An 11,711-nucleotide genomic window follows, 5' to 3' on the forward strand; every position below is an offset into this window, starting at 1 on the left:
GGGTGAGCCGCGCCGTCTGGTTGTAGTGTTGACCGCGGTAGCCCCCCTACCTCATCCGGGTTCTGACCTCGGAGGGGATCGGACGTCGGGTGTAAGAGTGCAGGGGAGTCGTTTAGTGGGTGGGCTCTAAAATCCTTGGGCCCGCGGTCTGCTCACAACACCATGCAGATCGTTGAGTCTCACATACCCCGCGCGCCCCTTTTGCGCGGGGACCTCGTAGGAGGTTCGGCCCTCTACCCGGAAAAAAAAAAAAAAAGGGTACCTCCCGCTCTGCGGGAGGAGAATCCCTCCGTGCATCCGAGCAATCGGATGCACGCTGCCCTTCGTATTCTGGGGGGGGGCACCAACTGCCACGACGAGGAAGGCGGTAGCACGAGCCGCGTAAGGGAGAGGGTCCCGATCGTGCTCTTGGAGCGCTGCGACAGCGCGGTCTCACTGCGCTCGACACGAAGCTCCGCGAGGGGTTGCGTGTCGAGTGGTCGAGATTCGCCGCGGCTGTTAAATTTAGGCAGCGCCGGAAAAGGGGAGAAAGAAGCAGGGAGGATTCAACGGAAGCGGAAGACGGTCAAGCGGCCGACGAGTCCCGCCCCGCTCGACTCCTCCGAAGGAGAGCCCATGGCCGCGAAGTTCTTGGCGATCGAGGAAGGGCCGGCAAATGCTACGGCGTCGCTCGCCAATAGCAAGTCAACCCGAAACGGACTGGTCGCGACCGGATCGGTGCAGACCAGAGCCGCTTGCCGCAGGGCAAAAAACACGGTTGAGCAGCTGCAGGCACAGAACGCAGGGCTGCTTGCCGAAAATTTGGAGCTGCGTGCCGAAGTCGCCGCGCTGCACATGCGGGTGGATGAGCTTATTGCGGAGCTCCATAACCTGACTCCACCCGATGGCGCGGAGGTGGCGGAGCTGAAGCGGCGGTTCGCCATCTTGGAGGCACGCAGCTCAGCGGTGGAGCGTGCAAGACCGCCGCTCGCCCATGAGCGAAAAGCCGCCGCCCAAGCGAAGCCCCAGTCCGCTGGGCTCGCTAAGCTTGAAAGGGCCCAATTATCAAGGGCCACTGTGCATGGACCCGCTGGACGGCAAACGCCTGTCCAGCCCGCAAGACCACAGCCTACGGCCGCTAACACGCGCCAGGCCGTTAAGGTGAGGCCCGGTAGGAGCCGCACGAAAAAAAAGGGGAACGTGAATGCTGCTAAGCCGGTACCGCCACCCCAGCCCCACCCGCTGCCTCCAGCCCCATCCAGTATGGATGTGGCCTGGACTGAGGTGGTGAAGCGGGGCAATAAGAATAAAAAAAGGGTGCCGGCTGCGGCACGCCCCCAGCCCGCCCCAGCGGCTGCTGCTCCCCATCAAGAGGGTCGAGCGGCAGCTCAAGGAAAAAACAAGAGGCGTCGAAACGGCAAACCGCGCGCTCCGCGGTCAGCGGCAGTGGTCTTGGAGCTACTGCCGGCTGCAAAGGAAAAGGGCATTACCTATATGGAGGTAATGAGCCGAGCGCGTGGTGCCGTTGATGTCGACGCCATAGGCGTGGAGGGCGGGCTCAAGGTTCGGCACACCGCTAACGGGGCCCGGCTACTGGAATGTCCAGGCGCCCAATCTGGCGCAGCCGCGGACAGACTGGTGGCGCGGCTCCGGGAGATTTTGCCGGACCCAGAGATAGTGCGCATCGAACGCCCCGTCAAAATGGCGGAAGTCAAATTGACGGGCCTCGATGAATGCGCGACCCAGGACGAAGTGGCCGCCGCCATTGCATCACAGGGGAACTGTGCCCTGGCCCACGTTAAGGTGGGGGAACTCCGGAGCACTTACTCCGGAGCCCGCACCGCATGGGCGCGGTGCCCCGTGCAGGCGGCCATTCTCCTAGCCACACCTCCAAGTGGGAAGCCTGCCAACACGCCTGGAAGGCTGCGCGTAGGCTGGATCATGGCTCAGGTGCAACTACAGGAGGCAAGACCTTGGCGATGCCTCCGGTGCTTCGGTACTGGGCATGGCCTCGCTAAATGCCCGTCGACTGTCGACCGCAGCGGATTGTGTTTCCGTTGCGGTCAGTCCGGGCACAAGGCTGCCACCTGCACCGCCGTTCCGCACTGTGTACTTTGTGATGCGGCGAAGCGGCAGGCCGACCACCGGGCTGGGGGGCCAGCATGTCGTTCAGCCCCCTCCTCAACGAAGAGGAGGAGAGGTGGAAAAAATAAAAGAAAAAAAGGTGCAGAGGAGGTGCCAGCTGCAAATGGAGTAGCAGGCGAGCTAGTTCCCGCCGCGGCTGTCGAGCCGGAGGGCGGGACGGACGAAGGAGCGATGGACGTAACCCCTCAATAATGGGGCACGTCCATCGCTTCCTCCAGGCCAATCTGAACCACTCCGCCAGGGCGCAGGATCTCCTCGTCCACACCATGGCGGAGTGGTCAATTGATGTCGCTGTCGCCGCGGAGCCGTACTTCGTCCCTGCTGATCAGGATTCCTGGATCGGGGACATCGACGGCTCCGTGGCAATCATAATCAGACAGGCTGCGGCGTTACCCCCCCTGGTGATGGTGGCCAGGGGATCCGGTTACGTCGCGGCCAGGGTCGATGAAACCGTCGTGATCGGGGTGTACTTCTCTCCGAACAGACATCTCGCTGAGTTCGAGCGGTTCTTGGGCGGGCTCGAGGCGTTGGTTAATCGCCTCGGGTCTCGCCCGGTGATTTTAGCGGGAGACCTCAATGCCAAATGGGTAGCTTGGGGTTCCCCCCGCCCGAACTCGCGCGGCAGGATGCTCTCGGAGTGGGCGATCGCGGCCGGTCTCTGTCTCTTGAACAGGGGTTCGGTCGCGACTTGCGTGCGATGGAACGGCGAATCTCACGTGGATGTGACTTTCGCATCTCCTTCCATCGCACGCCGCACCCGTGGCTGGCGTGTCCTTGAGGGGGCGGAGACGCTCTCGGATCATCGATACGTCCGATTTGAGCTCTCTGCCTCCTCTCGCTCTGCGTCAGCTATGGTCGCCCGTGGTGAGGAGGAGCTCCCGCGTAGTACGCCTCGATCATTCCCCAGGTGGGCACTGAAGCGCCTGAATAAGGAGCTCCTGGTGGAGGCGGCTGCAGTGGCTGCGTGGGCACCCGTGCCCGCGAGCCCTGTGGATGTGGAGTCGGAGGCTAACTGGTTCCGGGGAACGATGTGTCGGACTTGCGATGCAGCGATGCCCCGGGTAGGTGGCCACGCTCCGCGTAGCGGTGCGTACTGGTGGTCACCCAATATCGCGCAACTCCGTGAGGAGTGCGTGCGGGCGCGCCGCCGGAGCGCTCGCCACCGCCGCCGCCGTCTTCGCGATGACGACTTTGCGGAGGCGGCGGACCGGCTGCACGCCGACTGCCGTCAAAAGCAAGAGGCGTTGCGGCTGGCCATCGGTGAGGCCAAATCTCAGGGCATGCAGACGCTCCTGGAGACGCTCGATCAGGATCCCTGGGGGCGCCCATACAAAACTGTCCGCAAGAAATTGCGGCCGTGGGCTCCCCCGATGACCGAGCGACTCCAGCCTCGGCAGCTGCGGGAAATAGTTTCTGCGCTGTTCCCGCAGGGAGAGGGGACTTTTCGGCCCCCTTTCATGGGCACGCCACCACGTCACGATGGTGGTGATGCCCCTGCCGACGTGCCCCCTCCGAAGATTTCGGGGGCAGAGATCCGTGCGGCCGTGTCAAAGATGAGGAGGAAGGACGCGGCCCCCGGCCCTGATGGTATTCACGGCCGGGTCTGGGATTTGGTCTTCGGTGCTCTGGGGGACCGGCTTGTGCGACTCTTCGAAGCTTGCCTTGAGTCGGGACGGTTTCCGACCCAGTGGAAGACGGGCAGACTCGTCCTTTTGAGGAAGGAGGGGCGCCCGGCGGACTCACCCGCGGGGTACCGCCCCATTGTGTTGCTGGACGAGGCGGGAAAATTGTTGGAGCGAGTTGTCGCCGCCCGCATCGTCCGGCACCTGACTGGGACGGGTCCCGATCTATCGGCGGAGCAGTACGGCTTCAGAGAGGGCCGCTCTACCATCGACGCGATTATGCGCGTGCGTGCCCTCTCTGATGAAGCTGTCGCCCGGGGTGGGGTGGCTCTGGCAGTGTCCCTGGACATTGCCAATGCTTTCAACACCTTACCCTGGTCAGTGATCGCGGGGGCGCTTGAATATCACTGCGTCCCTGCGTACCTCCGCCGGCTGATCGGATCCTATCTTGAGGACAGGTCGGTCGTATGCACCGGACACGGGGGTGCGGTGCTCCGCTTTCCGGTCGAGCGCGGTGTTCCACAGGGGTCGGTCCTTGGCCCTCTTCTGTGGAATATCGGCTACGACTGGGTCCTGCGGGGTGCCCTTCACAGCCCTCTCCCGGGCCTACGCGTTGTGTGTTACGCGGATGACACGTTAGTCATGGCTCGGGGGAAAGACTACCATGAGTCTGCCCGTCTTGCCTGCGCAGGGGTGGCATTCGTCGTCGGTAATATTCGGAGGTTGGGCCTCGAGGTGGCGCTCGAAAAATCCCAGGCCCTGCTGTTTCACAGGGCTGGAAGAGAGCCGCCGCCCGGGGCCCACCTGGTGATTGGAGGCGTCCGCGTCGAGGTTGGGGTAACCGGGTTGCGGTACCTCGGCCTCGAATTGGACGGTCGTTGGAACTTCCGCGCTCACTTCGAGAAGTTAGGCCCTCGGCTGATGGCGACGGCTGGCTCGCTGAGCCGGCTCTTGCCAAACGTTGGGGGGCCCGACGCAGTAGTACGTCGTCTCTACGTGGGGGTGGTGCGGTCCATGGCACTATATGGGGCCCCCGTGTGGTGCCGCGCCCTGACTCGCAGGAACATCGCGGCCCTGCGACGCCCGCAGCGTGCAATCGCGGTCAGGGCGATCCGTGGATACCGCACCGTCTCCTTCGAGGCGGCGTGCGTTCTCGCCGGGACGCCTCCCTGGGACCTGGAGGCGGAGGCGCTCGCCGCCGATTATGCGTGGCGATGTGACCTTCGCGACAGGGGGGAACCACGTCCCGGAGAAGGAGCGATTAGAGCGCGGAGGCTCCAATCTCGGCGGTCTGTGCTGGAGGCGTGGTCTCGCCGCTTGGCGAACCCGTCGGCCGGTCTCCGGACCGTCGAGGCGGTGCGCCCGGTCCTCGCGGAATGGGCGAACCGTGACCAAGGGCGTCTCACCTTCCGGTTGACGCAGATGCTTACCGGCCATGGGTGTTTTGGCCGGTACCTGCATCGCATCGCCCGGAGGGAACCGACGATGGAGTGTCACCACTGTGACTGCGACGAGGACACGGTCGAGCATACGCTCGCATATTGCCCCGCATGGCTGGAGCAACGCCGTGTCCTTGTCTCGCAAATAGGACCGGACTTATCGCTGCCGACCGTCGTGGCCACGATGCTCGGCAGCGATGAGTCCTGGAAGGCGATGCTCGACTTCTGCGAGTACACCATCTCGCAGAAGGAGGCGGCGGAACGAGAGAGGGAGAGCTCATCCCTCTCCGCACCTATCCGTCGCCGCCGAGCCGGGGGCCGGAGAAGGGCCTTTGCCCGACTCCGGCCCCTGTAGATGGCGGCTTCCCCCCGGTGAAGGTCAAGGGGCGACTTGAGGGGGAGAGGCCGCGCGGCGCGCTACCAGCACTCTAGCGCGCTGCCAAGGAGTTACGAAAGAGCGACCGGTTGGCGGTGTATCGCGTCCCGACCCGGCAGGCTGGTTCTGGTCCAGCGGGGTATTCCGGGACACCAGCGGCACTGTCTGGGCGGCCTGACGGGCTGCCGTACCGAGACGGCCGACGTTTCAGAGTCTTCGATTCGCCTCGAAGGCTCCGTCGGCTGGGCGTCCTTGGGGTGAGCCGCGCCGTCTGGTTGTAGTGTTGACCGCGGTAACCCCCCTACCTCATCTGGGTTCTGACCTCGGAGAGGATCGGACGTCGGGTGTAAGAGTGCAGGGGAGTCGTTTAGTGGGTGGGTCCTAAAATCCTTGGGCCCGCGATCTGCTCTCAACACCTGCAGATCGTTAAGTCTCACATACCCCACGCGCCCCGTATGCGCGGGGACCTCGTAGGAGGTTCGGCCCCCGGCCCGGAAAAAAAAAAAAAAAAAAAAGATAAGATATGCAAATAAGAATGTAAATAAACTGTAAAATTAGATATTAACAATTGTAATAGTATATAAGAAACGAAAATAGATAATAAGCAACTTAGATAACAGTAATAGTGTAAATAATAAATGTTTAAAGATAAACTGATAGTTATAAGTGACATAATAAAACAAAAGAACTTAAAATTATTGAATCTGTAAAAAATATAAAAAATATAGTTTAGATAAAATAGGCCGTAATCCCAGCGGCAATAATGTGAAAGAAGTACGTGGATGTGACGTATGGGTATAGATGCGGAAGGATGACTGATAGAACTAGAATGAATGAGGTACAACAGGTCTCCAATTAATTTGGAGGAGAGATTAGTAATTTTATAAAAAAAAAAAAAAAACCTTTTTTTTTTTTTTTTTTTTTTCGGGTAGAGGGCCGAACCTCCTACGAGGTCCCCGCGCAAAAGGGGCGCGCGGGGTATGTGAGACTCAACGATCTGCATGGTGTTGTGAGCAGACCGCGGGCCCAAGGATTTTAGGACCCACCCACTAAACGACTCCCCTGCACTCTTACACCCGACGTCCGATCCCCTCCGAGGTCAGAACCCGGATGAGGTAGGGGGGCTACCGCGGTCAACACTACAACCAGACGGCGCGGCTCACCCCAAGGACGCCCAGCCGACGGAGCCTTCGAGGCGAATCGAAGGCTCTGAAACGTCGGCCGTCTCGGTACGGCAGCCCGTCGGGCCGCCCAGACGGTGCCGCTGGTGTCCCGGAATACCCCGCTGGACCAGAACCAGCCTGCCGGGTCGGGACGCGATACACCGTCGACCGGTCGCTCTAATCACTCCACGGCAGCGCGCTAGAGTGCTGGTAGCGCGCCGCGCGGCCTCACCCCCTCAGGTCGCCCCTTGACCTTCACCGGGGGGAGGCCGCCACCTACAGGGGCCGGGACGTACGGGCGTATTCCCGCCTCCGGCCCCCGGCTCGACGGCGACGGATCGGTGCGGAAAGGGAAGAGCTCTCCCTCTCTCGCTCCGCCGCCTCCTTCTGCGAGATGGTGGACTCGCAGAAGTCGAGCATCGCCTTCCAGGACGCGTCGCTGCCGAGCATCGTAGCCACGACGCGCGGCAGCGAGAGGTCCTCTCCAATGACCGCGACGAGGGCGGCGCGTTGCTCGTCGAATCCAGAGCAACGCGCCAATGTATGTTCCGCTGTGTCTTCCTCGTCGCGGTCCGCGCAGTGGTGGCACTGCGCCGTCGGTTCCCTTCCGGCTATTTTGAAAAGGTACCGGCCAAAACAACCATGGCCGGTCAACATTTGCGTCAGCCGGAAGGTGAGGCATCCGCGGTCGCGGCCCACCCAGTCCGCGAGAACCGGGCGGACCGCCTCGACGGTACGGAGGCCGGCCGACGGGTCCGCCAAGCGGCGAGACCACGCCTCCAGCACGGACCGCCGAGATTGGAGCCTCCGCGCTCGAACTACTCCTTCGCCGGGGCGCCCTTCCCCCCTAGAACGAAGGTCGCTTCGCCACCGGTAATCGGCAGCGAGCGCCTCCGCCTCCAGGTCCCAGGGTGGCGCCCCGGCGAGCAAGCACGCCGCCTCGAAGGAGACGGTGCGGTATCCTCGGATCGCCCTGACCGCGATCGCGCGCTGCGGACGTCGCAGCGCCGCGACGTTCTTGCGGGTCAGGGCGTGGCACCATACGGGAGCCCCGTATAGTGCCATCGACCGCACCACCCCCATGTAGAGGCGGCGCGCCACCTGATCGGGACCCCCGACGTTTGGAAGCAGCCGGCTCAAAGAGCCGGCCGTCGCCATCAGTCGAGGGCCCAACTTCGCAAAGTGAGCGCGGAAGTTCCACCGACCATCCAGTTCGAGGCCGAGGTACCGAAGACCGGTCACCCCGACCCCGACGCGGACGCCTCCGATCACGAGGTGGGCACCCAGAGGCGGCGCTCGTCCCGGCCCGTGAAACAACAGGGCCTGGGTTTTGTCGAGCGCCACCTCGAGTCCCAGCCGTCGGATCCTTGTGACGACGTGTGCCACGCCTGCGCACGCCAGACGGGCAGACTCCCGGTAGTCCCTCCCCGGAGCCACGACCAACGTGTCGTCGGCGTAACATATTACGCTCAGCCCGGGGAGGGGACCCCGTACGACGCCCCGCAAGACCCAGTCGTAGCCGATGTTCCACAGCAGGGGGCCCAGGACAGACCCCTGCGGAACACCGCGCTCGACCGGAAAGCGGTACATCGCCCCACCGTGTCCGATGCACTGGATCGACCTGCCCTCGAGGTAGGAGCCGATCAGTCGGCGGAGGTATGCGGGGACGCCGTGATACTCCAGCGCCCCCGCGATCACCGACCAGGGCAGGGTGTTGAAGGCGTTCCTTACATCTAAGGATAACGCCATCGCCACCCCGCCCCGGGATACGGCTTCGTCGGAGAGGGCCCGCACGCGCAGAATTGCGTCGATAGTCGAGCGGCCCTCTCTGAAGCCGTATTGCTCCGCCGAAAGATCGGGACCCGTCTCGGTCAGGTGCCGGACGATGCGGGCCGCGACGATTCTCTCGAGCATCTTGCCCGCTTCGTCCAGCAACACGATGGGGCGATAGCCCGCGGGTGAGTCCGCGGGGCGCCCGTCCTTCCGCAGAAGGACCAGTCTGCCCGTCTTCCATTTCGACGGGAACCGTCCCGACTCGAGGCACGCTTCGAAAAGCCCCCCGAGCCGGTCCCCTAGGGCCTCGAAGGCCAAGCTCCAGACCCGGCCGTGAACGCCGTCAGGGCCGGGGGCCGTGTCCTTCGCTCTCATTTTGGACACGGCCGCATGGATCTCCGCCCCCGTGATAGGGGGAGGGGGCTCCTCGGCAGCGGGAACGCTGGGGCGACGTGGAGGTGTGCCCCACGTGGCGTCCATCTGGGGGGGCTCAAAGTCCCCCCCCGCTGCCGGCGGGAAAAGCGCGGAAACTATCTCCCGCAGCTGCCGAGGCTGGAGCCGCTCGGTCACCGGGAGCGCCCACGGCTGCAGTTTCCTGCGAACCATCTTGTATGGGCGCCCCCAGGGATCTTCGTCGAGCGACTCCAGGAGAGTCTTCATGCTCTGCTTCTTGGCCTCGCCGATGGCCAGCTGCAGCGCCGTCTGCTTTTGACGACAGTCAGCGTGCAGCTGGGCCGCCGTCTCCGCGAACGCAGCGTCGCGACGACGGCGGCGGCGGTGGCGTGCGCTCCGGCGGCGCGCCCTCACGCACTCCTCGCGGAGTCTTGCGATCTCGGGCGACCACCAGAACGCACCCCCACGTGGTGCTCGGGGGCCGACCCGGGGCATGGCGGCATCACAAATGTTTGCCATGGTGCCCCGGAACCAGTCGACCTCCGCATCCACGTCCGCGAGCCGCGCGGGTTTTGGCGCCCACGCAGCAACAGCGGCCGCCTCCATCAGCAACTCCTTGTTCATCCGTTTCAAGGCCCACCTGGGGAACGAACGAGGCGCACCTTGCGGGAGCTCCTCCTCGCCGCGGGCGCCCACGGCTGACGACGACGACAAGGAGGAGGCGGAGAGCTCGAATCGGACGTATCTGTGGTCCGAGAGCGTCTCCGCCCCCTCGAGTACGCGCCAGCCGCGGGTGCGGCGCACGGCGGACGGGGACGCGAACGTCACGTCCACGTGAGATTGCCCGTTCCACCGCACGCAAGTCGCGACCGTGCCTCTGTTTAGGAGACAGAGGCCGGTCGCGATCGCCCACTCCGAAAGGGCCCCGCCTCGCGAATCCGTGCGGGGGGAACCCCAAGCCGTACACTTGGCGTTGAGGTCCCCCGCGACGATGACAGGGCGGGACCCGAGGCGGTGTAAAAGCGCCTCGAGCCCGCCCAGAAACCGCTCGAATTCGGCGAGGCTCCTGTTCGGAGAAAAGTACGCCCCGATCACGACGGTCCCGTCGATCCTAGCCGCGACGTACCCGGGTCCCCTGGCCACCATATCCAAGGGGGGTAACGCCGCGGACTGTCTTAGTACGATGGCCACGGAGCCGTCGACGTCCCCCATCCAGCAGTCCTGGTCGGTGGGGACGAAGTACGGCTCCGCGGCGACAGCAACATCAATTGACCACTCCGCCATGGTGTGGACGAGGAGATCCTGTGCCCTGGCGGAGTGGTTCAAATTGCACTGGAGGAAGCGGTGGACGCAACCCATTACGGGGCTACGTCCATCGCTCCCTCGTCTGTCCCGCCCTGCGGCTCTTCTCGTGCCGCGGCGGGAGCTGACTCACCGGCTGCCCTTTTTGCAGCCGGCTTCTTTTTCTTTCCGCCCCTCCTCGTTTTTGTAGAGGAGGGGGCGGATTTACACGCCGGGCCCCCGGCCCGGTGGTCGGCCTTCCTTTTAGCCGCGTCGCACAAGACACAGTGCGGCGCGGCTGCGGTGCAGGATGCTGCCTTGTGCCCCGGTTGGCCGCAGCGGAAGCACAGGTTGCTGCGGTCCACTGTCGAGGGGCACTTGGCGAGGCCGTGGCCGGTGCCGAAGCACCGAAGACAGCGCCACGGCCTGCTCTCCTGCAGTTGCACGTGGGCCACCACCCAGCCCACGCGCAGTTGTCCCGGGCTGTCCGAAGGCCGACCCTGTGGAGGGGTAGCCAGGACTGTCGCCGTTGCTACCGGGCAACGCGCCCACGCCGTCCGGGTTCCGATATATGTAGGCCGAAGCTCCCCAACTTTTACGTCGGCGAGGGCACAGTTGCCCTGCGACGCAATGGCCGCGGCGACTTCCTCTTTGGTGGCGCATTCGTCGAGGCCCGTAATTTTCACTTCCGCCATTTTGACGGGCCGCGCGATGCGCACCACCTCGGGGTCCGGCAAGATTTCCCGCAGACGGACCGCCAGTTTTTCTGCCGCGGCGCTGGAATTCGCGCCGGGGCATTCTACCAGGCGGGCCCCGTTGGCCGTCTGCCGGACCCTCAGGCCACCCTCCACGCCGAGGGCGTCCACATTTACGCCACCGCGCGCCTGGGTCATCACCTCGTGGTAGGTGATGCCCTTTTCTTTGCCGGCCGGCAGCAGCTCCACAACCACTGCAGCCGACCGCGGGGCGCGCGGCCTCCTTCGTCCAGTTCGGCCCCTCGGCTCCGCTCGACCCCCTTGGCGGGGAGCGGCAGCCGCAGGGGCGGGCTTGGGGCGCGGCGCAGGAGGCGCCGCCACCTTTTTGGGCCCGCGCCGCACCACCGTCGTCCAGGCCTCGTTCATGTTTACCGGGGCCGGGGGCAGTGGGCGGGGCTGGGGGGTCGGTGCCGGTTTGGCGGCGTTGACGCCCCCCTTCTTCTTGGTCCGGCTCCTGCCGGGCCCCGCCTTCGCAGGCTGGGACGGGGCAGGAGCAGTCTTCTGCGTCATACGCTGGCCGGTGCTTTGTGCTCCTGAGGGAGCGGGTTTTGGTGCCCCCGTATCTTTTTGGGTCCCCGATGGTCCTGGTTTGGCCGGAACAGAAGCCGAAGCAGCCGGACGTGCCGCGGGTGTCGCGCCCTTTTTAGGGCCGCTATACATTTTAGCGGCCACAGTCCTGCGGGGTGCCGGTGTAGGAGCTCCGTTTTTCACCTCATGAGCGAGGGGCGGTCTTGCGCGCTCAACGTTCGAACTCCTTGCCTCCTGTATAAGGAGCTGCCGCCTCA

General features: G+C 64.2%; 1 protein-coding gene across 1 annotated transcript; it reads left to right on the plus strand.

Annotated features, from left to right (window-relative positions):
* The first annotated feature begins 309 nt into the window (after positions 1–309).
* On the plus strand, positions 310–2,316 carry LOC119629369 (uncharacterized). Its single transcript, XM_038015046.1, has one exon. The coding sequence runs from the start codon at positions 310–312 to the stop codon at positions 2,314–2,316; it is 2,007 nt and encodes a 668-aa protein (XP_037870974.1).
* Positions 2,317–11,711: the final 9,395 nt, after the last annotated feature.

Source organism: Bombyx mori, chromosome 13 (assembly GCF_030269925.1).
Source record: "Bombyx mori chromosome 13, ASM3026992v2".
Lineage (NCBI taxonomy): Eukaryota > Metazoa > Arthropoda > Insecta > Lepidoptera > Bombycidae > Bombyx > Bombyx mori.